The sequence below is a fragment of the Periplaneta americana genome, chromosome 13 (assembly GCF_040183065.1).
Source record: "Periplaneta americana isolate PAMFEO1 chromosome 13, P.americana_PAMFEO1_priV1, whole genome shotgun sequence".
Taxonomy (NCBI): domain Eukaryota; kingdom Metazoa; phylum Arthropoda; class Insecta; order Blattodea; family Blattidae; genus Periplaneta; species Periplaneta americana.
This window is the reverse complement of record NC_091129.1, coordinates 19,223,782-19,250,992: the sequence shown is the minus strand read 5'-3', so window position 1 is coordinate 19,250,992 and position 27,211 is coordinate 19,223,782. Positions and strand designations below refer to the sequence as shown.

At 35.9% G+C, this 27,211-nt stretch overlaps 1 protein-coding gene across 1 annotated transcript in view; it reads left to right on the top strand.

Moving 5' to 3' along the window:
• The window catches only part of LOC138711770 (glucose dehydrogenase [FAD, quinone]-like), a 65,756-nt gene extending 47,775 nt beyond the window's left edge, over nt 1–17,981 (top strand). The window contains exons 3-5 of the mRNA XM_069842963.1: nt 6,327–6,655; nt 9,978–10,416; nt 16,570–17,981. Of these exons, the coding sequence (XP_069699064.1) occupies nt 6,327–6,655; nt 9,978–10,416; nt 16,570–17,823 (2,022 nt within the window). The 3' untranslated portion in view covers nt 17,824–17,981. The remainder of the gene's footprint in view (nt 1–6,326; nt 6,656–9,977; nt 10,417–16,569) is intronic.
• Nucleotides 17,982–27,211: the final 9,230 nt, after the last annotated feature.

Here is a 27,211-nt window from a genome sequence, read left to right as displayed (position 1 = left end):
CCCCATCCTATAATTCCATACATAATTATTACCGATTGAAATAAAGCTAAATATATTGTGCGTAATAAACTTATTAACAAGTAATTCCACAATAAAACAAAATATACTATTTTAAGAAATTTATTACAAAGGTAATTAATGTGTTTGTTCCATTTTAAATGATGATCGAAAATTATGCCTAAGTACTTAACTTCAGAGGACTCTTTAATAATCGGACATTTACACTGTATAAGACAACAATGAGAATTATATAATTTAATACTTAATACAGATGTAGGAGGTTTGTTACATTTTTCAGATAATGAGAATGGAATTGTGTTTTCTTTCTCTAAACGGCTCCAGGGAAACTTACTTTCTGGACGGCCTCGTATTACAGTTTTCTCGTATATTGTCACTTTCCTATTAATATTGTATTACTCTTCAGTAAACTAACCATATTACATTTAGTAACCATCTCGTGAGTGTCATCTGTGTGTGGTCTATACTTCTGGAACATCCCTTTACAATACGAATTTCAATTGCATAGATCTAATTCTGGTATTATAATTATTGTGTTGTCTTAAGTCTGTGATGCCATTCTTCACACTTAACAGCAGTAAAACTTGTTGAAGGCGAAACGTCAAAGAGACGGAAATCCGGGCGGATAGAAGAGGCATTATACTGCTTTGGGGGGGGGGGGGGAGAATCAGACCAACACGGAAACGGAAAGCAATGTTTCAGGGCTTTATAAAAACTACTTATATAATGCGAAAAAAAAAAAAGAAAAGAAAAAGAAATATAGGTCTACTGTATTTTTTTTTTCTATTCTTGTACTGTTATATTTTACCGTTTGGTCACAGAATTTATGTCAATGAGTGAAATAAGTAACTTAAAATAACAAGACAAAAAGAAAAAATACGATATTTAACTCTCTATTGTAAGGTCAGAAAAACTGTCAATGAAATTGTTTCGGATAACTGGGCTGGCCATGACTTCTAGTCCCAGTGGGTTTCTGTTAAATTCGTAAACAAAGATTAGGAAGTAGAGGTAAACAATAAATGGTTGTTTTGTTATATTACACGTCACTGGCCATGCTGAGTCTCATTGTTTTAATGCGTAACGGTTAAAGGATCTGACAGAGAGAGCGAGAATGAAGGCTTTGAATTCGTGGAAAAACTTTATTGACCACTGTACTGTAATAGTGACAGTTCACTGACTTTATAACAGTTTATGATAATGTACGGAAAGAAAATGTAGGTCTATCATATGAAATGGAATGCTCAAACTACTATTTAGTATTAGTATTTATTTAATTAACCTGGTAGAGATAAGGCCGTCAGACTTTCTCTGCCCCTCTACCAGGAGTTTCCAACTTTAATATGAAGAATAAATTTACAATTAGTATTAGATTTACAGTTACAATTACAAATAAAATTACAATATTAAATTTACAATTACAATTACAATAAAAATCACAGTACGAAAAGATTACCTGACTAATTAAAGCTAGATAATTTATCATAGAAAAACAAAGAATATTTTATATTTACTGAATTACAAACTAGGTTTTTCAAAGAAAGTAAATTTATACATCTTGATTACGCAACTTTTAACACTGTATCACTTCGGAATATGTATGATAAGACTTTCTTGTGTTAAATTCTAACGTACCTTGTTTACATGTTTCGACCTTTTATGGGCCATCCTCAGAACTGGTCGTTATTGGTTCTGTTCTGTTCTGTTCTGAGGATGACCCATAAAAGGTCGAAACATAAACAAGGTACGTTAGAATTTAACACAAGAAAGTCTTATCATACATATTCCAAAGTAAATTTGTGCAGAGTAGACTAATAAATAAGGAAGTTTATGTCGCAGTTAAAATTAGAACTTGCATCGCTGTGGAGTAATGGTTAATGGTTAGAATGCCTGATTGTGGACGAACGGGACAGACTTAAAATCCTGGTCGGGACAGGTTACCTGGTTGAGTTTTTCTAGGGTTTTCGCTCAATCCATTAAGAGCAAATACCTACGTAACGTTCAGAACAAGACACTGGACTCATTTCGCTGGCATTATCAGCTTCATTTCACTCAGATGCTACCTATATAACCGGAGCAGTTGACAAAACGTCATAAAATAATGAAATGCCTGTTATTATACGGTTGAGAAGATTTATCATCTAGTCTGCTCTAAAAAAATCAAGCATAATTTCATTCATTCATTAAGTATTCTGCCCAAGGACAGGTCTTTCACTGCAAACCCAGCTTTCTCCAGTCTTTCCTATTTTCTGCCTTCCTCTTTGTCTCCGCACATGAACCAAATATCTTAATGTCGTCTTTTATTTGATATTTTCTTCCGCCTCGAACTCTTCTCCCGTTCACCATTCCTTCCAGTGCATCCTTCAGTAGGCAGTTTCTTCTCACTCAATGACCCAACCAATTCCTTTTCCTCTTCCTGATCAGTTTCAGCATCATTCTTTCTTCACCCACTCTTTCAAACACAGCTTCATTTCTTATTCTGTTTGTCCACTTCACACACTCCATTCTTCTCCATATCCTTATTTAAAATGATTCTATTCGCTTCTCTTCACTTCGTCGTAATGTCCATGTTTCTGCTCCATACAATGCCATACTTCACACAAAGCACTTCACTAGTCTCTTCCTTAATGTTACGAGTTAGATGTAATGTAGAAAGACGGAATTATATATACATTTAATTAGCAAGATTAGAATGTTGAAAGGAACGTAAGTGCGGAATGAACAGATGGTGGACATTTAAGATCAATAAGCAGAAATTGACTGTTTCGAGTTAAGTTAATAGCGAGAGAAGATGAGTTATTAGTTTAACAGGGTGTCGGGATTGCATGCTAATTGTAGGTATATGTAATAGAAAGTTATGGTGGAACTCGTATACATTAGTTGTGGTACACCATAACTAATCTATCTATCTATCTATCTATCTATCTATCTATCTATCTATCTATCTATCTATCTATCTATCTATCTATCTATCTATCTATCTATCTATCTATCTATCTATCTATCTATCTATCTATCTATCTATCTATCTATCTATCTATCTATCTATCTATCTATCTATCTATCTATCTATCTATCTATCTATCTATCTATCTATCTATCTATCTATCTATCTATCTATCTATCTATCTATCTATCTATCTATCTATCTATCTATCTATCTATCTATCTATCTATCTATCTATCTATCTATCTATCTATCTATCTATCTATCTATCTATCTATCTATCTATCTATCTATCTATCTATCTATCTATCTATCTATCTATCTATCTATCTATCTATCTATCTATCTATCTATCTATCTATCTATCTATCTATCTATCTATCTATCTATCTATCTATCTATCTATCTATCTATCTATCTATCTATCTATCTATCTATCTATCTATCTAACTGTCTGTCTGTCTGTCTGTCTATCTATCTAATCTATCTATCTAATCTAATCTAATCTATCTATCTGTGTGTCTGTCTGTCTGTCTGTCTGTCTACCTACCTACCTATCTATCTATCTGACTATATATCTATATATCTGTCTGTCTGTCTGTCTATCTAGTCTCTTCCTTAGTTCTTTTTCCAGAGGTCGGCAGAAGATGCTTCTTTTTCTATTAAAAACTTTCTTACCGTTGCTATTCTCCTTTTGACTTCCTGACAGTAGCTAATGTTTCTCCTTATAGTGCACCCCAAGTATTTTAAGCTGTCCACTTGCTCTACTGCCTCATTTAGAATTCGCAAGTTAATCTTCTGTATTTTTCTTCCTATCACCATGCTTTTCGTCTTATTTGCATTATCTTCATCCCGTACTGCTCACAGCTGTCATTTAGCTCCAGTAGCATATCCTTTCTACCACTTCCTCTTCTGCTAACAACGTCATATCAACAGCGAATACTTTATTCTTCTTCGTCCTACTATCACTCCTCCCATGTTCTGAAAACTGTTCTTTACGCATAATTTAATATCATTAAAATATTTGATAATTAACTGTTTATTTTATTGGGTTATTTTACGACGTTGTATCAACATCTCAGGTTATTTAGCGTCTGAATGAAATGAAGGTGATAATGCCGGTGAAATGAGTTACCCAGCATTTGCTCGTATTGGGTTGAGGGAAAACCCCGGAAGAAAGCTCAACCATGTAACTTGCCCCGACTAGGATTCGAACCCGGGCCACCTGGTTTCGCGGTCAGACGCGCAGACCGTGGGCTGAAAACACTGGCCAACAAAATTAAACATATTTCTTGTTAAAAGATAAAGAATAGGTGATTCTTGTAAGATTTTTCATTCTGATTTCAGGTCTGTTTTCAAAATATATCTATCACCCAGGGTTTGTGACTAATTATATGAAATACTTCAGACTTTTCTAGTATTGACATTTTGTAATATTTCGTCTAAAATCATAGTTACTTACCCAATATGTGTGTGAAATAAATTTTAAGCTATACTTCGCTTAGTAAACATCTCTTTTGAGTGTTCAGCAGTAGTTTGACACAATATTTGAGCTCCATTTTTCCTGCTAGCACCTTTCCATTTCATAAATATCCTGATGAAAACGCTCCCCATGTTCGTCGCTCACTACCCGAAGGTTTTGAGGAAAGAAAAAAAAATGGATGAGAATCCAAGTTATATATATATATATATATATATATATATATATATATATATATATATATATATATGGCATTCCATCACGTTATAGTTCTGAATCAGCTCGCTGACAAGTTCTCTGTAATCTTCTGATCTGTGGTTCCTAGAAAGTAACAGTCTGTTGAATGATCCTTAGGTTCCCGGTATATCATTGGAACTGGAAAAGCCATATGACAGGATCCTTTCAGCCAATCAATTAAGCTAATAGAATTACGCATAAGCTCGTACATAGAGCACACCAGATTTCAAAGGTCAAGTTCGTGTCCTCATCTATTTTACAAACAAAAGAACATTCATAAACTAACTATTGTAGTAATATTCACCAGTGTGCTTTCAAAGTTAATTAACTACAAACGTAACAAAAATTGCTTATGATTTACACAGTTTATCGAGGTTTATTTCACTTTATAAGGCACTTTTACCATTCTAAAAATTAGAACAATGGAAACACGGGTTATGAGGAATAAAATTCATTTTTATGAATTCTGACTTCACAGGCAACAATGTTCTGAAGTTATAAGTCAACAAAATTGTTAAAGCAATAAAATTAAATATTTGAAATATTTTATTTCCATTAGCATGGTAAGGACTTACATGGCAATATAAATAAATCAATTTTTCTAAAATTACAAAAAAATGGTGGATGGTAGAAAAATTGTGACTTCAGTTTTGGAATCAGCAGATGAAATTACAAAAGAAACAGCAGAAATTGTACATTTAACAAAATCATTGTTAACCAGTGACATTAATATCTAAGAAACTAATGAATAACACTTGATAACATTTGTATTGTTATTAAAACTTACAGACACAACAAATAAAATTCAAATATCTTGGAGCAACAGTAACAAATATAAATGACACTCGGGAGGAAATTAAACGCAGAATAAATATGGGAAATGCCTCTTATTATTCGGTTGAGAAGCTTTTATCATCTAGTCTGCTGTCAAAAATTCTGAAAGTTAGAATTAAAAAAAAAACAGTTATATTACCGGTTGTTCTGTATGGTTGTGAAACTTGGACTCTCACTCTGAGAGAGGAACATAGGTTAAGGGTGTTTGAGAATAAGGTGCTTAGGAAAATATTTGGGGCTAAGCGGGATGAAGTTACAGGAGAATGGAGAAAGTTACACAACGCAAAACTGCACGCATTGTATTCTTCACCTGACATAATTAGGAACATTAAATCCAGACGTTTGAGATGGGCAGGGCATGTAGCACGTATGGGCGAATCCAGAAATGCATATAGAGTGTTAGTTGGGAGACCGGAGGGAAAAAGACCTTTGGGGAGGCCGAGACGTAGATGGGAGGATAATATTAAAATGGATTTTAAGGGAGGTGGGATATGATGATAGAGACTGGATTAATCTTGCACAAGATAGGGACCGATGGCGGGCTTATGTGAGGGCGGCAATGAACCTTCGGGTTCCTTGAGAGCCATTTGTAAGTAAGTAAGACACAACAAATCCGCCGAATTTTAAAGAAAGAAATAAAAAAACTTTAAAAGTTCCAAAACTGAGTGACAGTGTCCCTTACGGAGTCATTAATAATGTGGAAACTTATGTAAATTGGGAAATAAACAGTCACTTGCGATTCTCTTCTTTCTCTACCTTTTCTTTACAATTGGGTGGAAAATATTAGTGTTGATTCATATACTGCACATGCAGGTCCTGGGAGGCTGCAGTGTGCTGAATGGCATGATGTACCTCAGAGGCCACCCAAGAGACTACGACGACTGGGCTCGAGCGGGCAACACTGGATGGAGCTATCAGGATGTGCTGCCCTACTTCATCAAATCCGAAGACAACCAGCAGGTGAACGAGATGGAGCGGGGCTTCCACGGCGTTGGGGGCCTGCTCACCGTCACCCAGTTCCCGTATCGCCCGCCGCTGGCTGATGCTATTCTTCAGGCAGGTCAGGAACTCGGCTATCCTGCGGACGTCGACCTCAATGGCAAGAGCTACACAGGATTCATCGTCGCACAGACTACCTCCAGGTTAGTAACTCTACGGCCCATCTCTTTGGTCTCCAGTGTCTGTTGTGATGCCTCCTAGGACTTAAATACTGTTAAATGGTAAGGTACGTCGTAGAGCTGGGGACGGAGCGAGTAGAACTTGAGTTACCCGGTTCTATCGGTTTATGTGCTTGGCAGCGGAGCACCGAAGTTACTCGGTTAACCGTAGCCGTTACCGGTCAGTTCAAACAGAGTTCACGTGTTTTACTTAATTCTAGCAGACAACAACGTAGGTACTGTTGTATTCAAAAATTTTCTGCTGCAGGACAAATTATTTCCTTATCCCCAAGGCGGGTTCAAAGGCCTCTAGTATTCAAGAGGAGTTCATCCTATTATATGACTTGCACAGTAGGACTAATGAACACTGACAGTCTGAACATATTACTATACATACTACTTCTAATAATATTAATAGTAATAATAGTAATAATAATAATTATTATTATCATCATCATCATATTAGAGTGTTTGATTAATATTAAAATATGTTAGAAAAGGAAGTGCATTTTATTTTTCTTTTATTTCTGTTTATTGGATTTGTCTTACCTCATCAATCATCATTTTATTTGTATTTATTTCTACGAATTATGTTATCTAATTACTTTAATTTATCAATAATATTACTCTTCACCAAAGAGAACATGGTTGTATTGAAGGCTAGTAATGTTATAAAATAAATAAACATTACTTTCTTCAGTTTAAGATTCCACGTTTTTAATAGATTGTTTTATTAACTTTCCGTAATAGTAAATAATTCTGTGTGTAATTTTTAAGAGTTTTAGTCACCGCTTCATGGAGCCCGTTTCTTTCTATCTTCTTTTTTAATTAGCTGCAGCGTTTAACGTTTACATCACATGTTAATTTATTAGCTGTTAGTATTATAAATTATTTTATCAATTTTATTTCGTCCGTCATATACAACAACACAGAAAGTTAAATAGGCCTTGCATACAAAATAACTCCGCGAATAGTTGTAATTACGCAAATGAAATTTGCAACCGCCATTTTGCAATGAAGAGAAGCACTTTTTTCTGGTCAATTGGCAAAGCGAAAGCGCTTTACTACAACGCTTTTAAAACACGCTTGGTTTCACTTTCAAAGTACGTTCTAAAATCAAATCAATCTATCTAAATTTTAAATCTGCCGCCACAAATTTGTACTCGGTACTGTACTCGGTTCAACCGAGTAATGACGTCACAGTAACTGCTCCGAACCGAACCGCTCCGTCCCCAGCCCTAGTACGCCATCACCTGAATATCTTTCTTGATATCATACACCTTCAGAGTAATAACCAGAGCTGGGAAGTTGGTACCAAAATTGTTAAGTTGTGTGAGTTTGAACTTGTGGGCTAAAGCAAGTAGATGAACTATCACCATTACTTTTTAACTTTACTCTAGAGTATGCCATTAGGAAAGTCCAGGATAACAGAGAGGGTTTGGAATTGAACGGGTTACATCAGCTGCTTGTCTATGCGGTTGACATGAATATGTTAGGAGAAAATCCTCAAACAATAGGGAAAACACGGGGATTTTACTGGAAGCAAGTAAAGAGATAGGTTTGGAAGTAAATCCTGAAAAGACGAAGTTCACGTGTTTTACTTAATTCTAGCAGACAACAACGTAGGTACTGTTGTATTAAAAAATTTTCTGCTGCAGGACAAATTATTTCCTTATCCCCAAGGCGGGCTGAAAGGCCTCTAGTATTGAAGAGATCAGCCTGTTATATGACTTGCACAGTAGGCCTAATGAACACTGACAGTCTGAACATATTACTATACATACTACTACTACTAATAATATTAATAGTAATAATAATTATTATTATTATCACTATTATTATTATTATTATTATTATTATTATTATTATTATTATTATTATTATTATAAAGTTCTCTTCATATCTAAATCGATGTATCTACATCCAAAGAGTAGTAATCCATTAAAATCTCATTTGCGACATGCTGAAAACTTATATTAATTAGAAAACGATCTAAGTCTAGAGTATGCCGTTAGGAAAGTTCAGGTTAGCAGAGAGGATTTGGAATTGAACGGGTTACATCAGCTGCTTGTGTATGCGGATGACGTGAATATATTAGGAGAAAATCCACAAACGATTAGGGAAAATACGGGAATTTTACTTGAAGCAAGTAAAGAAATAGGTTTGGAAGTAAATCCCGAAAAGACAAAGTTTATTATTATGTCTCGTGACGACAATATTGTACGAAATGGAAATATAAAAATTGGAAATTTATCCTTTGAAGAGGTGGAGAAGTTCAAATATGTTGGAGCAGCAGTAACAAATATAAATGATACTCGAGAGGAAATTAAACACAGAATAAATATGGGAAATGCCTGTTACTATTCGGTTAAGAAACTTTTATCATCCAGTCTGTTGCCTATAAAGTAGTTATATTACCGGTAGTTCTTTATGGTTGTGAAACTTGGACTCTCACTTTGAGAGACGAACAGAAGATACGGTTGTTTCAGAATAAGTTGTTTAGGAAAATATTTAGGATAAGAGGGATGAAGTTAAAGGAGAATGGAGAAAGTTATGTACATCTTGACCTCCCCTCCGGCCTTCTAATTAACACTCTACGCCCATACGTGCTACAAGCCCTGCCCATCTCAAACGTCTGGATTTAATGTTCGTAATTATGTCATGTGAAGAATACAATGCGTGCACTTCTGCGTTGTGTAATTTTCTCCATTCTCCTGTAACTCCGTCCCTCTTATCTTAAATATTTTCCTAAACACCTTATTCTGAAACAACTTTATCTTCTGTTTCTCTCTGAAAGTGAGAATCGAAGGTTCAAAACCATACAAAACAACCGGTAGTATAACTGTTTTATAAATTATAACTTTCAGTTTCTATAAGAGCAATCTGAATGACAATAGCTTTTCCACAGAATAATAACACGCATTTTTGACATTTTTTTCTGCGTTTAATTTCCTCCCCATCGGTTGTCATTTATGTTTGCTTCAAAACATTTGAATTTTTCCACCTTTTCAAATGACAAATTTCCAGTGTTTATGTTTCCAGTTCGTACTACGTTCTGGTCACGAGACATAATCATATACTTTGTCTTTCGGGGATTTACATCCAAATGTATCTCTTTACTTGTTCCAAGTAAAATCCTCATGTTTTCCCTAATAGTTTGTGGATTTTCTCCTATCATATTTACGTCATCCGCATAGACAAGCAGCTGATGTAACTCGTTCAATTCCAAACCCTCTCTGTTATCCTGGACTTTCCTAATGACATGTTCTAATAATGATTAGTAAAAATAGATTTTTCTTTCTTCTAGGAACGGATCGCGATTGAGCAGTGCACGCGCATTCTTACGCCCGGCACGTGACCGGCCAAACCTCACAGTGATCCTCAACGCCACTGCGACGAAGGTCCTTATTGACCCTGCAACTAAAACAGCGAACGGCGTGCAATTTGTAAAAAATGGGGAGAAGATGACGGCGTGGGCTAGGAAGGAGGTAGTCTTGTCTGCCGGCGCTATTAACTCACCGCAGCTCCTGCTCTTGTCTGGCGTGGGACCGAAGGAGGAGCTCGCTAAAGTCGGAGTTCCACTGGTGCATGACCTCAAGGGTGTGGGTAGGAACCTACACAACCACGTGGCCGTTTTCATAAACTTCATCACCAATCAGAACTCCACGTACGACCTGGATTGGGCGACAGCTACCGAATACATGCTGAAAAGACGAGGACCTCTTTCCAGTACCGGCATGTCTCAGGTAGAGTATTACACGAATATTCAATCCAATGTACGAGGATCATACTGAAAGTCATGAGCAACCATGTGTTATAAATCTTAATTTTTATTTCGATATTTTATATTCAGAGTATTTAACACAATTTGCTTATATCGAACAATGTCTTAATGACAAGCGACATAAAGAAAACGGCGTTTTATTCTTTCTTCTTGTGCTGCCATCTGTTTTTTTCGGTCAAAAATGATAAATCACGCATTTCCTGAATTTTGTAAAACACATAGTGACAGAATTATAGTAGTTTCTATCACCGGAATGTTTCTGCGGACACACTGTAGGCCTACTTATTTTCTTTAAGTGGAATGATATCGAGAAAATATTTAATGTAGATATCCTTCGTAATTCCGCGGATGAAAATTATCAGTTCTACTGTATGCTAGTCACGAAAGTTAGGATTGCTCTTTTATTCATAAGGGACGATGGGAGGATATAATAACTCATAATTAATCAAAATAATCAGACCCACATAAATAATTTATTTTATAATTATGAAATCATTATGAGTCATGGTTCATATTCGCTTATCAGATGTAGAAGTTCGATATAATATAACAAACATGGCCAACAAAACAGTTTATTTAGTTTTTTCGACCCTGCCAACCAATGCACATTGTTGTATTGAGCTGCACTGAACGAGCGCACATATTCTCTATAATGTCTGTCTTCTCTTGAATAGTCCTTCGGGAAAATGTATTTAATAATACGGTTTCAATAACACACAATTCCGAACTCTTTGCAATACTTCAAATTAATGTTTAAGAATTAATAATACATGCAGTAACTAACACATGCATTCCGCTCATACAATTACATTGCACTCGCAAATCACAGCACATTCCCGCTGCCAATACTGCTCTGTGTAACGTTAAATAGTCGTTGGTGTAGCTCTCGGACCAGAGCTTCAAACAACACATAGCAGAAGCATGTGCGCCTAGGACGGACTAAGGAGGAAGGCACTTGCGCGCGCATCATATTCTCGCTGTTTCTACGTCTTTCCTGTAGCTCCGAGAAACGAGCAAGCGTTGCGATACTTGCGGTATGCAACCTGCGGATGGTATTACGCCTATACAAGATTCTAAATATCAAAATAAATTTTAATGTACGTAATCCCATTTTGAGAAATACACATTCTACGAAAATATTAGGCTTGCGCAGCTAGCATAGCGTGCCCTGAGAAATCGCCCCTGCATCTTTGATTTTATTTCCCTCTTAGCTAGTGTTTCAATGTCCTTTAGCCTCTTGTATTACCCATAAGAATAATTTCATAATATTAAAAATATCAGATTATTCACAACAAATAAAATTAGCAACTTTATTCCAACATGTTTTAATGCACTTTCCATTATTGCACTGTAATTATTTTGCGATTTCCAAAACAATAACATAACTAGCATGGAGTTTTTTTTCACTCTGATCTTGTTTAATCATATTTTAGTACCGAAACTATATTATTTCAATTTCGTTTATTAAATGTAATTTCTACGAAAAGGAAATTATTTTTTTATCTTCATTTTCTACTATATACTATTCCGTTTACGATTACATTCGATATATTCATGCTTACCTATGATTTCGTGATAAACATAATGTCACGTGATCATTATGCTATGTGTCATAATATCTTCTGATGTTTGATTAATAAGTGCCTATTAGAATTTTAGAACACAAGAGGCATCTACATTGTCACCATGTGCACCGCTTCTAGTATGTAGGGTAAAGGTTGGTAACATTGTGATACCAATAATATTGTGATAGTTCTTTTTTGAGAATTTTTTACAATTTTACTGAGAGAGAGGAAGATCTTTTTTTTTGCGTCAGCGTATTAAGGGAGTGTTCATGGACAAGTTTATGCACAAAACCGGTCCTTCTCTCGCTCAGTAAAATTGTAACTGCAGTGAGTATGAAACTTTACCACATGTGCTTGGGAGTTGCCCACAGGGAGAAGTACTCAGAATAAAACGTCACAACACCATACGTTCTATGATCGCAGATGCACTACGATTCAAAAATCTAGACGTTCACGAGGAAGTTCATTGCATTGCTGATGGTGGGAGCAATCGTAGGATCGATATCATAGCTATAAATAAATAAACAGACAGCCAAAATAATTTATCCTACTATCAGATTTGAAATTTCAGCCACTCAACCATCTGAAGTGAACGAAGAAAAAAAGAAAATCTACGAGCCCACGAATCAGTACCTATCAGCGAAATACAACATTGAAAAAATCACAGTTACCGGTCTCTTCTTCGGAGCGAGAGGCACCATTCCGAAAGCCTTTGTAAAGTGAAGAGAAAAATACAAGCTGACGAGAGATCTTCAAGATGCCATCGTCACCACCATTATAAAATTTTCTGTAGCGATATTTCGTCAGCATCTTTATGGCGTACATTCAATTTAAATTATACTTGGTTCTATTTTTTTTTTCTTATATCTTAATCACTTCTGTCTGAAACCTGTTTATATAATTTTTCATTTTAAATTATATTGTGAGCTATTCTGTGTCGCAGGGCAAACCCAAAATATTGGGTCAGACCAATAAATTAAATTAATTCTCAAAAAGTACTACAATAATATTATTAGTATTACCCTATATGGTCACGGCTAAAGAAATTATTATTGGAATCAGTAGACTATTAGCATAAAACTAGGTTAACATATTTCTTTTCTGAGAATAAAACCGTGGTGCCGTTTCCATGACGATCCTTAAAAGCAATTCAGACACTTTTAAAATGCGTTCTTGAATGCTTTCATTTGTTATTCTGTGCAATCCCTCTTGTTAAAATACAACAGATTGCCACTGGGTATTCCATTTGAACAAAAGGGTAAAAAAAACAGTCTATTGATGAGAGTTAGCTCTTCCATCGATTCTGTAGCAGATGGATAAAAGCTTGTATCAATGATTCATTCATCGGTCTTTTAAATCTGTTTTCTACGGCGTCAAAGATCAAAGATCTCCCCGTGTTATTGTGTATTGTGATTGTTTCTTGTGGTTGTGACAGTTTGTATTGCAATGTTAATTAATTTTGAGGTGATTATTGTATAGTATATCTGAAAGAATCGAAAATCCATTCTATTAAATTATTAGTATTATAAATCCTCCATCTATAAATTTATACTAAAGAAGAAAATGATATTCGAGACTGCTTTGGAGTGTTTCGATTTAAATTCTGCTCATTATTATCTGATTCCTTTTCCGAAATCTAAGGATAATATCAGATAATCTCATTGCAAATGCTTGGCATCATTTCGTCAAATATCATCTCATATTTATGGAAATCGCTAAAATCACGATATAATAAATATGCAATAGATTTTACTAATCTTTACGAATCAAGTGCTTATTATTAATAATATGTGGATAAAACAATCGCGCCAAATAGCGGAATAGAGTTCTAATAGCGAGATATGAATACAACACATTCGGGAATTATTATTGCGTCGTTTTATAGCGAATTTCATTATCAGAGTTTTTTTCGATTTTTTTTTCACTTGAAATTGTTATATATCCAAGTAGGCTACATTATATGGCATTCCAGGTGTTCTGATTACATTAGTGAACTCGAAAGACGGAGAGTTAAACATTTCGCTAATAATATGAAAGAGTTAATTTGAGGGCTGCAGGTTTTTTTCGCTTTTAATAAACGTGTGTTAAATACAGTCTCAATCCAAACATTGTTGTCTACTGGCCATATCCCACCTTTACCTGAATCCAGCGAACTTTTAATGTTAATTATTTGGAAAGTAATATTCATACTGAATTAATACTCCAATTGCAAAGTAACTGTATTTTCCAAAATTTCCATTAATCTTCGCCAATAGTACAAATCAATCTCAAAGAATCTCCTCCAATATTAGAAAACGCAAGTGATAAAATTAACCTCCTTATATACCTGCCCCTGATCTCTCCGTTCCACTCATCTTTCATCATATGATGACGCAGAATTTCTGCTCGGAAATATCATATGTACTTCGGTACATAATAATAATATATGATATGCGAAAAATAATCACTTTTTGATTTAAGACGGCGCTTATTCCGTCGGATCCCGGCCACTTATTCACTCATAACGAGTGCACCTCTGCACATGTGTGGACATTGTGCCACTGCCATACATCTATGACGCAGTGCATGAGGGTAGGCCACTAGAGGGAACCCAGAAGGTGAAACTTAAACTGAGCGGATTCGATCCAACACCGGGATGGGAATCCGGTGTGGCTTAGTGGATAGAGCGTGAGCACGTAGAACTGAAAACCCGTGCCGGAGAGAATTTTTCTCCGTTCCACCCTAGATCATATATGTAACAGATATGTCGGGATTATAGGCTTTGAGGTTAACAACTTTTATCAGATTTACTACGCTGTCATCTAGTTGTTACATAAGGAGTCACGTAATATACCCATTTGAATTGCATTAGCGACTGTTCTGCCATCTCGTGTTCGTTTACGGCGGACGGGTGGCGATCCTGGCGGTTGTTCTCTTCAAAGTGCTGCCGATTTTAACGTAGCGAGGAGTTATCTGTTACTTATATGATCTAGGGTTCCACTCATCTTTCATCATATAATGATGCAGAATTTCTGCAAGGAAATATCATATGTACTTCGGTACATCGCAATAATAGAGAATTATTATGATGTATTATGAGTGTGTCTCTGCTATTTATACTTCCCGGCTTCCTTAAGTTGAACGAATCAAAATATAAGTTTAGGATAAACTGTATTATTTATTGTATTGGGTTATTTTACGACGATATATCAACATCTATGTTATTTAGCGTCCGAATGAAATGAAGGTGATAATGCCGGTGAAATGAGTCCGGGGTCCAGCACCGAAAGTTACCCAGCATTTGCTAGTATTGGGTTGAGGGAAAACCTCGGAAAAAACCTCAACCAGGTAACTTTCCCCGACAGGGATTCGAACCCGGACCACCTGGTTTCGTGGCCAGACGCGCTGACCGTTACTCCACAGGTGTGGACTAAACTGTATTATGAAAATAAAATTTAAAATGAAGTGTAGTATATAACACACAAGGATCTGAAGTGTATTCACACTATCTGATCAGTAATAATCATAAATTTGCACAACATCATGTACACTAGAGTCCACGGCAATTCGGAAGGCGGTAGTCTGCTAGCGTTTGCGTCGAGAGAGACAGATAGAGAGCAAGGCAGCGTACAACATTGCCACATCGTACTTCACGCACGTGCAATACAAATATCGCAGGAGAGAATTTAAATTATCAAAAGACAACAATGACCTTAGCCGTTGATTACTGTAAGCATGACACCAAACAAACCCTCTTTCCTTCACTAACAATATTCTTTGCGCGTTTCTCAATCCCACACCACATGCTTCTGCAGTCGTTTCTTGTGCGTTGGCAACTTTGCTGCCAGCATCAAGATGGCCGGCAGCGTTCTGCTCGTTAACGTTTTTATAATAATTATACACCTTAAACACTATTTTCCGCTCCTGCTTGTGTAATACTTGTGTTTTTACAGTCTCTTCTTCCATTTATTTACCTTACATACACATAGTAAATGTTAGTTTTACTTATTGAATGTATTGAAACAATCGCACGTGAACAAAGGAACTCAGGAAGTGCTTGTTATAGACTGATTCTGATTGGTTCTACTGTACAGGCTTGTTACGTCACATACCAGAAATGCTATGGCGCATATAGAAGCTAACCGCCTTCCGAAATGACAACTAGTCTAGTCAATTAAGACTACGTACATGTACAGTAATCGTCTGGAATCTGAAAGCATAGCGGACATGTCGTCTGTAAAAAAACAGAGAGTGCGCATGTGCGAGCATCTACCATAGTACTGCTTCTACCCACCGCGTTAAGTCACTCATGCTTACAGATCCCAGTTGGGAAGTGTAAACATATGATTTAACTCTGACTGTAACAAATTGTAGAGTGTTTGAATAAGGAGAAACTGTAGCTTTTCGATGAAGTAATTTTTCTATATTACGGAAATGTATTGTTATACTGTGATTTTCATTATTATTTACTAATGGGTTACTCACTTACAGGATACTTCTCACAAAATTGCGTCATAATTTTGAGTATCCAGTACACTCTTTGTAATGAATCATGTTCTGTATTTTAACAGGTCACAGCCAAGCTGAACTCAAAATACGCGGATGCTTCTGGAGATCATCCTGACGTTCAATTATTCTTCGGAGGTTACCTAGCCAACTGTGCTAAAAGTGGAACCGTCGCAGAATTCGACGACTCAGACGCAGACAAAAAGCGACGCATAAGTGTGTCTCCAGTAGTTCTTCACCCGAAGAGCCGTGGGTACCTCACGCTCAAGAGTTCAAATCCCATGGACCCACCTAGGATGTACGCCAACTACTTGTCGGATCCTGCAGATATGGCTACCTTGTTGGATGCAATCAACATCACTCTAAGACTGGGTCAAACCAAAGTTCTTAGAGAACGCTTCGGTTTCAAGCTCGATATGACTCCGTTACCTTCTTGTGCTCAGAGATACTCTTTTGGCACTGACGGGTACTGGGAGTGTTTTGCAAGAACAGCTACAGGCCCTGAAAATCACCAAGCTGGATCCTGCAAAATGGGACCTTCAAACGACCCGATGGCAGTGGTAGATCCTGAACTAAAGGTTTACGGTATTAAAAATTTAAGAGTAATGGACGCGGCCATTATGCCGGCTGTTATTTCAGGGAATACAAACGCTCCTGCCATGATGATAGGTGAGAAAGGAGCGGATATGATCAAGAAACGATGGCTGTCGGAAGATGTAAACAATCGATTTGGAGGAGGTTCCAGTTCTGGAGGAACTGTAACTGCTCCAGCACAGTCCGGAGGTGGTTATGGTGGAAATCAAGGACATTCGGGATACGGCGGATATCAAGGACACGGCGGTTATGGTGCAGGTCATGGACAGGGGGGCTACAACTCCGTACACGACACTGGTAGAGGTAACACTTACCCTTCTTACAATCCTGCATCGCATCCCACTCACAATCAAGGGTATGTCGGCTCCCAAGGCACACATGGAAACAACGGCTATTATGCTGACGCAGTACCCGAGGGTAGCGATGGTAGATACCAGAACACTGGCCCATACAACAATGGAGGATACAATACCAGAACAGGATACAGTAACAATGACCAATATCCTGATAGGTGCACCTACAATGCAGATGGATCTTATTCAGGCAGTGGGTGTAACGGTAATACTTACAATAGCAATACAAGAAATCCATTCGATTACAAACAGTCAAATACACAAACACCTTCCCCAGTTGTTCATAGTGGCAGTAGCTGGAGTGGGTATATGAACCAAAATGGACATCAGAACTACTGGGTTGCAAACCCACAGACTCGAAACAAATTGTAACGTTGCGTGTGTGTGCGTCGAATATTTTATAGTACAACTACATAAGAGACTAAAGTTAAAGTTAATATTAAGTTACATTTTGTGTACACCCATTATTGTTTTTAAGATATTTAATTTGTATTAGTGATATATTATTAATTAAATATTAATTTTTGAAAGCGTGACAAATTATTATTGGAAATCTAGGAATTTGCTATGTTATTATAGAGTATTTTAGTTCCTACTAGAGATGGGATAGACTGTTCTTTTTAAGAAACAGTTTCGACTGTTACAGTTTCATGAACGAAGCTGTTCCAAAATAAGAATGCGTGGGTTACTAATTCATTGATACTACCAGATACTTTGATACTCTGTCATGTGTTTACTCAAAGTGTAATAGAGTACACATAGCAAAATTGATTATCTTATTTCTTTGTTCCTTCTTTATTCAGAAACAGCAGTAGTTTTGTAATAATACTTCTGTTTTCAGCTGTTCCCACTCAATCACTACTGCCAATTTAGTTTTAAAACGATACATATAATTGATTATGGCCCATTTAAAACAATTTATGATTTTTACTTGACTATAACTAGCCAACGAACAATGTTATTGTCGTCCTTTCAAGAAAAAAAAAAAACGATGGGTTTATCAATGTACTTTCGAAACAGCGATAAAAATGAAATTGTAAAAAATGATGACTTATGCCTAGGGACCGGATTTTTTTGTAATTACTTATTATGTTCGTTTCAACCTAACCGTATACAAATAACAAATCTTTGCGAACCTTGTAATTACCATTAATATATTAAAATTTGATAATATACATATTTTTACATAGTTACCCCACATTACATATTATGGCTTGGTATTACATAAATCTACATATTTAGGGGTTTTATTCATTTTTACTTCTCTAAAAGGAAAAACAAATCTTCTGCTGGGGAAGTTTACAATTTGAAATATACAGATTTAAGAAGCCTTTCTATCTACCCAAGAAAGGATATATTTCGGAACGAAACATAAACGTCCTTAGTTCCAGAAAATAATAGAGGCACCCATCCCATACCGCTCACTGTAAATATGAGTGAACAAAAGGCTACCTCTCTCATACAACTACCTTCTATTGTAAAAATCACTCAGAAAGTAGCGTTGCCTCCATGAAGTGGAGTGGGACGAGGACATGATTTGTCTCGAACTATAATTGTTTTGCACATGTCTTAACAAGCCGTTCCCATTCAATTTGCAACCTTACCCATCCTCTTCCTAATCCTTCCAGGGATAACCCTAGTCAAGTCTGGCATGAGCCGCAATAAAGTAGCCGACTTTTGAACAGAAGCTGGAGTAAAGAAACAAACTGGAAATATGTTGAAAGATTAAAATAAATAGCTATTCAGGTCATTGCTTGACCTCTTTACTTTAAATTTAGTAGACCTATACGGAAATGGCATTTTCCGAGCAATTAGAAAGTATGGTTCTCGGCTGGAATAATCCTACTCTTCTGAATGAGACAGGAATGTCACTTTTTAAACAACAGTTTGTACATGCCTATACTTTGAGGTTTTAGTAGGTACTTTGTTTCTTACAGGGAGCAGCTAAATTGCATGTGCCCCACAACTCCTCTTATTTTCTCCTAATCCAGTAAAGCGAAACAGTGCTTGCAGTACTGTTGTGTCATTCATTTCACTCAGTTCTCTAGTTTTAGTCCTTACAGTATAAAGTGCAAGTGAGTTTATCTACTGCTTTTAACTAACTAAAATTGCCCCTGTATCTTCAACCCTAACGACAAAAATAAAATTATGGATTGCGATGGACGAAGCTTTCGCTACAGATGGAAAATTGTAATGTGTCAATGTGCGGTAAAAAAGTAAGGTTTTCTATGAAATCACAACTGGAGAGTCTTACCTATTCTATACCTATATATTATTATAATGTACCGAAGTATATATGATATTTCCATCCAGATATTCTGCGTCATCATACGATGAAAGAGTAATGGAACGGAGAAAAATTCTCTCAGGCGCCGGGATTTGAACCCGGGTTTTCAGCTCTACGTGCTGACGCTTTATCCACTAAGCCACACCGCATTCCACCCAGGCGTCCGAAGAATCGTCTCAGTTTTAAGTTCCAACTCTTGGGTTCCCTCTAGTGGCCGCCCTCTGCACTACTTCATAGATATCTATGAACGTAGGACCGAAGTCCACACATGTGCTGAGGTGCACTCGTTATGAGTGACTAGTTTGCCGGGATCCGACGGAAATATCTGCATGGAAATATCATATGTACTTCGGTGCATTAAAATAATATATATGATATGCGTAAATCACTTCGTGATTTAAGACGGCGCTTATTCCGTCGGATCCCGGCCAACTAGTCACTCATTACGAGTGCATCTCAGCACATGTGTGGACTTCTGTCCTACGTTCATAGACATCTATGACGTAGTGCAGAGGGCGGCCACTAGAGGGAACCCAAGAGTTGGAACTTAAAACTGAGACGATTCTTCCGACGACGTGGTGGAATCCGGTGTGGCTTAGTGGATAAAGCGTCAGCACGTAGAGCTGAAAACCCGGGTTCAAATCCCGGCGCCGGAGAGAATTTTTCTCCGTTCCATTACTCTTTCATCGTATCCTATACCTGCCAGATATTGATATTAAATATTTTTATGATTTTAAATATTTTGGTACATATTCAGCTTATTTTTCTTTCGTAAATATGTACATATTTTTCAACTTGATATTACATAAAAATCCGCTCCCTACTTATGCCATTAAAAAAAACTCACTTCATATACAGCTAGCCTATATATGTTATTGTGTACGTACTGTACATATTATTGTATGGACTCTTTTTCATAGATTAATCTCTCCCATTAAGAAGTTACGCAGGTAGTATTTCATATTTGTAACGGATTCTTCACCTGAATTACCCGCTACAAGAATTGTGTTCGCTGTGGTGAGCAGGCTCCTATCTGTAGCGCTTCCTACGCTCTGTTTCACACCCCTTGTTAGCAGTCGTCCGCTTCAATATGCAGCGCCTGGCCGTCGTCTCATGTGATATTGAAGCCGCTCTCTTGGTGCGCAGTGCAGTTCAACCTCGTCAACCTGCAGCAACTCTTCGAGTCAGATATCAAAACAAGCGGGCGGACACTTTAAAGTGTTAAGTATTTACATAATGCCCCCGAATCTCATTCAGGATAGAGGCAATACCACTTCTGTTTCTCTCGAAGAATTTAAAATATTTATTAAATGCAAAATATCACACCCTTGAGATTATAAATAATTTCAGGAAGTTAAAGTACAATTCAATGTCAATACTTAATAGTTATTTATGCTCGACCATGCCGAAATGTAGTAATTATACACCTGGTAGTAGCCCTTTAATGCACTTCATTAAAGTACACCTATACATTGTAATTCAGTTGTTCAGCCAATGAGAAATCACCTTTGTACCATTATAAAACCGCAAGTATCGATGATTCTCGGATATGCAATCGACAAACAACTAGCGAAAAGTCACGGAGGCTGGAAATCCAATACTGTCGCATAAGGTTATGTTCTGTTACTAGCGTTAACAGTAAATAATATTCAAATAAATTCAATTTGTCATCCCGTTTTTCAATTCTAAATCAATTTCAAAGTTATATCAACACTAATGTTCATGTTATTCTCTAGATTATATGAAGATCAATGACATTCGTTCCTCGGAAAAAAATCAATACTTTCGCGTCTGCGCACATCTCACAATTTAGAAGGTCAGTTCTGCGCCTCACATAATCATAACATGAATACTTATGCATAATTTCAAGTTAGAAATATGGTCAAGCATAAAAAGTCTTATGGAACTTGCCTATAATGGTAATTAAGACGCTCATATGAAAATTATGAAACTCGCTTGCACTCGTTTCATAAACAAACATATTCGCGTCTTAATTACTACCATTATAGGCTTGTTGTATAATGTACTATTATTTTGTTAAATTAGTTTCTATGAACCACAGAACTGTTTTATGTGATATTACAAAAATGATACAATATTGTTGAAGACTAGAAACAAATGATACATTACCTTCTGTCCTGCATTTTTTTCTTGTTACGTCGAGCGTAGAAGCGAAAACCAAGATAGCAAGCGTTCCGGTATTACGTCATAGCAATTACGTCATTGCTTTTATTAACACGTGTGCTATAATAAGCTAATTACGCAGTATTTTAGATATAGTGACAACCTGTTTATAATGGTAGTATGGCATAATCTGACATTAATCATACTTTATAATCTTTATATGCATTCCTCTTCTTGAATACCAGCTACCTGTCTGGTTTGCAAGACTTCATTAGGCTCTCAATGTGCAAACCAGACTTGTAACGGTGTATCATACATTACTTCATACATACTCTGCTACGAGGAGTAAATAATTAGCTTGATTAAAAATGAGGTTAGCGTGATGGTCTCGCGGTAGCATTTATAGCTACATATTCCTGGCATGGAAATTCAAAATTACTCCATTCATTGTGCCTGAACAAGTGCCCCGTTTGTTCTCAGTTTCAGTTATAGCTTCCGTACTGCTCATTATAAGAAGAGGACCTTTCTCTGCTTGTAAATGTTGTTAGTGTACCCAGGTATAACAGAGGTTTTTAAATACGTTTTTATTACTGCATAAAATAGCACCGAAACTATTATTATTATTATTATTCGGAGAAAATCCACAAACAATTAGGGAAAACACGGGAATTTTACTTGAAAGAGATAGGTTTGGAAGTAAATCCCGAAAAGACAAAGTATATGACTATGTCTCGTGACGAGAATATTGTACGAAATGGAAATATAAAAATCGGAAAATTATCTAGGCCTCTATCATTACATTTAAAATTTATTTTCTTTCAAAAGAACGCCAATCCTTGTCTAACAGTTAGTGTTATTGTACATGTCACTTGAAAACTCGGTCAGATCGAAGATCGGTGGATAAAAATAAGTAGACCTCTCCATTCATAAAAATAGACTAATCACGCTTTGGGATCACAATCTTCAATTTTGTTCCTCCCCGGACACATATCGTCAAATAAATTTACTGCCTGATAATAGAAGTGCTTCGAATAAACTGATGGGGAACCTAAAGAAAATTGCCGTGGATTGGAAATAGCGGAGGCTGTTTAGTATTCTTTATATGAAACCAGTAAAACTCAGGATAGTAGAAAAATTGACAGAAGCAAGTGAAATAAAGAGAGGAGTACGACAAGCATGCCCTTTATCACCTAATTCTTCAGCATCTACTTGGAGGATTTAGTGAAGAACTGATTTCAGAATATAGGAGGAGTGATAGTAGGAGGAAGAAGAATAAAGTGTGTAAGAGTTGCTGATGATATGGCGTTGTTAGCAGAAGAGGAGTTGTTAGTAATGGATATACTACTGGAGCTAAATGACAGCTGCGAGCAGTATGGGATGAAGATAAATGCCTACAAGACGAAGACCATGGTCATAGGAAGAAAAGCAAAGGCGGTAAATTTACGAATTTTAAATGAGGCAGTAGAGCAAGTGGACAGATTCAAATACTTCGAGTGTACTATAAGCAGTAACATGGGCTGCTGCCAGGAAGTCAAAAGGAGGATAGCAATGGCAAAGGAAGCTTTTAATAGAAAAAGGAGCATCTTCTGTGGACCTCTGGAGAAAGAATTAAGGAAGAGGCTACTGAAGTGCTTTGTGTGGAGTGTTATATTCTATGGGGCAGAAACATGGATGTTACGACGAAGTGAAGAGAAGCATTTGAAATGTGGATATGGAGAAGGATGGAGCGTGTGAAATGGACAGACAGAGTAAGAAAAGAAGCTGTGTTTGAAAAAGTGGATGAAGAAAGAATGATGCTGAAACTGATCATAAAGAGGAAAAGGAATTGGCTGGGTCACTGGTTGAGAAGAAACTGTCTACTGAAGGATGCACTGGAAGGAACAGTGAGCGGGAGAACAGTTCGGGGCAGAAAAATATAACAGATGATAGACGACATTAAGATATTATATGGATCATATGAGGAGACAAAGAAGAAAGCAGAAAATAGAAAAGACTGAAGAATGTTCGGTTTGAAGTGAAAGACCTGCCCTTGGGAGAACCACTGTAAATGAATGAATAGATATGCATATCTGCTAGAACCTCAATCAGACGGAAATGAATCGTTTATTGTAAAACCACCACAACCGATATTTTTTACAAAATGCGTTTTTTTTGTGGATTTTGATTGCCAGCATATATATGCGCATCTTTTGATATAAAAAACTTGTATCTAGCTTGACTGTAATATGTAAAAAATTGGACAATAAATATGCATTTATTGTAAAAACCCACAACTAACATCACATATGGTTTTTTTTTTTCAAGTAAACTAGTCTGCCAGCAGCAGCTGAGAGCAGCACTGTCGCACCAACAGCTAATTTCAGTCACAGCCGGATCAGTGTTTTGTTCTGTCTATAGCTGATTAAGTGTTATCCTTACTATTATTATCTGTTTTGAGTATCGTGTTACAAGATGGTTAGTTCAAGTGATGGAAACGTTGCTAATGAGGATTGTTGAGAACTCGTCTAAGTTCAGGGTAAAACGAGTCACAGCTAATGATGTGGATAACTTCAAAGCTTGATGGTGAAAATTTTATAAGCTATGTAGCATGTCTGATTCATTTTATGGCCGTGGTGTACTAAAGGATAAAAAGATACATTTTAAAATTTCGAAGGTGAATGAGTTTTATCACTGCAATGAACAAAAAGGTAAAGTTCTTCGTAAAGAATTCATTGATAGCATTGTACCGGCAGAAGTATTCACCATTCGAATTCCTGAGGAAAGTATTTGTGCTGAAAATTTACCGTTTGAACTGCTAGAAGACCTAGCTTATAACAGCTCGAGGCTACCAATCAATGTTACAAAAAATGGAGGACCTTAAGAAGATTTTGCAGTACATACCGGATGAAGTGAAAGGATTCTACACAGAACTGTAGTTACAAATGGCCTGCGACCAACAAAGATAGTAATGGCAGTGGAAGAGAAGACTAGAAAAATAATAAGTCCTGATAAGAAAAATATCTGTTGCGGCAGAAAAAGGTTTATTTTTTTGTGATTTTATACTATAGTTTTTACATAGATTATAAAGTTTGTTCATACTTACTTTCATTCACTCTGATACTCGGAAAAAGGCAATGCTTTGCTTAGTTTCAGTTTGTCTGTTGGAAAATCCCCATAACATCCTAATAATTTTACCTTTGTAATAAATTACGTAAAATAATATATTGTTTTGTTTTATTGAGGAATTACTTGTCAATAAGTTTATTACGTACAATATATTTAACTTTATTTCAGTCGGTAATTATGTATGGAATTATAGGATGGGCTAGCTCATTTAAATCCAATTTTAATCCACTTTATTTATTACAGAAGAAAATAATTAAAATATGTCTTCACAAACCTATTGATTTTCCATCTCAAAATTTCTTTCTAGACTTTAATGTGCTTAACGTAAGACAAATTTATTATATTGTATTAATAAAATTCATACATAAAAATCGAAATAATTTTGAATTGTGTTCTCATAGTTATGAAACAAAAGGTATGAATTCTTTAAGATTGTTTGAACCAAAATGCAACACTGTTACAGTATTTAATCATAGTAGTAATTTAGGCCCGAGAATATATAACAAATTTATATTTAAATATCCTAATCTTGTCAATTCTAATAGTTCTAGTATTAAATTAAAAAAGTTATGTATGGATGTTATAAAAATTGAAGAACTGTAAATTTAAATTTATATACTATAATTGCACAGTAGATATAAGACAAATTGTATTGTATAATTATTAATTTCAATTCAGGAATCCGCCCCTGAGCACGAGTTCTACTCTTTCAGGGGCGAGCTAAAGTTTTTTCTGTATATATTATATTTTATGTTACAATTATTAGCAAAATAAATAAATAAATAAATATTGAATTAATCTCTTGTTTAGCATAACTGATGAATTGTACGTGCTGTAAATTGAATGGTAGTCTGTATAGCTCAATTGATGAATTGTATATGCTGTAAATTGTATAGTAGTCTGTATAGCTCAACTGATGAATAATTGTTTATGATTATAAATTGAATTAATCTACTTGATATTAATTGTACAAATTTGCATAGCTTAATGAAAGTATGCTTGTAAATTGAATTAATCTGCTTACTTTGTATTGTATATGTTTGTATAGTTTTGGCCGATGAATTGTATATGCATTAAATTGAATAGCAATTTGTATAGCTCTATTGATAAGTTGTTTGTGTTTGTAATTTGAAGTAGTTTGCATGATATGTATTATCAATTTTTGTACATCACAATTGATTGAATTATTTATGCCTTGAATTTGATTAACTTACTTGTTTTGTATTATACATATAGCTCAACTGATGAATGATCGTTTGCGTTTGTAAATTTAATAATCTGATTGGCTATGTATGGTATATTTTTAGTAGAGTCATCGATGTAGCTCAGTCGGTATACTCGCTGAGCTGCTGATCCGGAGCTGCGTTCGGGCTTGGGTTGGATCCCCCTTTGGTCTCATTGAATGGTTTCTTCCGAGGTTTTCCCCAGCCGTGGGACTGAAGCCGGATGGTTAATGGCGAGTCCTCGGCATCACTTCATTTCATCCTTTTTTAATTTGATTACCTGGTTGGGTTTTTTCGAAGTTTTCCCCAACCAAAAGGCAAATGCCGGGTAATCTTTTGGCGAATTCTCGGACGTCACCTCATCATTGTAGAAAATTACTAAATTGTAAAACTGTAAAAATTGTAAAATATTGTAAAATTTTGTAAAAATTGTAATTGCAATATTGTCAAATTTTGACTTGTTCCACATCTTAAAGCTTCATTGCTCATGTAAGATCTACTGAATGAATGAATGAATGAATGAATGAATGAATGAATGAATGAATGAATGAATGAATTTAATTTTTGGGAACTTTATATACATTGTAAAACAACTAATGGTGAAGAAACCTCATATTTAGCAACTAATATCACTTTTTAAATACATTTTGACAATAAAAATAAAAGTAATGAAACTAAACAGTTTTTATTAGTATCCCAAAAGTTTTGTGTCTATCACTTGTGATGTTTTAGAAATAATCGATTCAAATATAATATTATGTACTTAAATTTGGGGAGAGTGGGTAATATCGGACAGTGAGTTTCTTTCATCTACCACCAGATGGTTACGTTTCTGTGATGTCGCATACAGAAACGTAACCATGTCATTCAGGTACTACCATCTGGTGGTAGATGAGAAAAACGCTCTGTCAGATATTACCCGATGTCCGATACTACCCAACTCTCCGCTAATTTAATGACTATGAATTCAATAATTCAACAGCTGCTAAAAGTAGGCAAGAATTCTGTGATCATTTTGTTA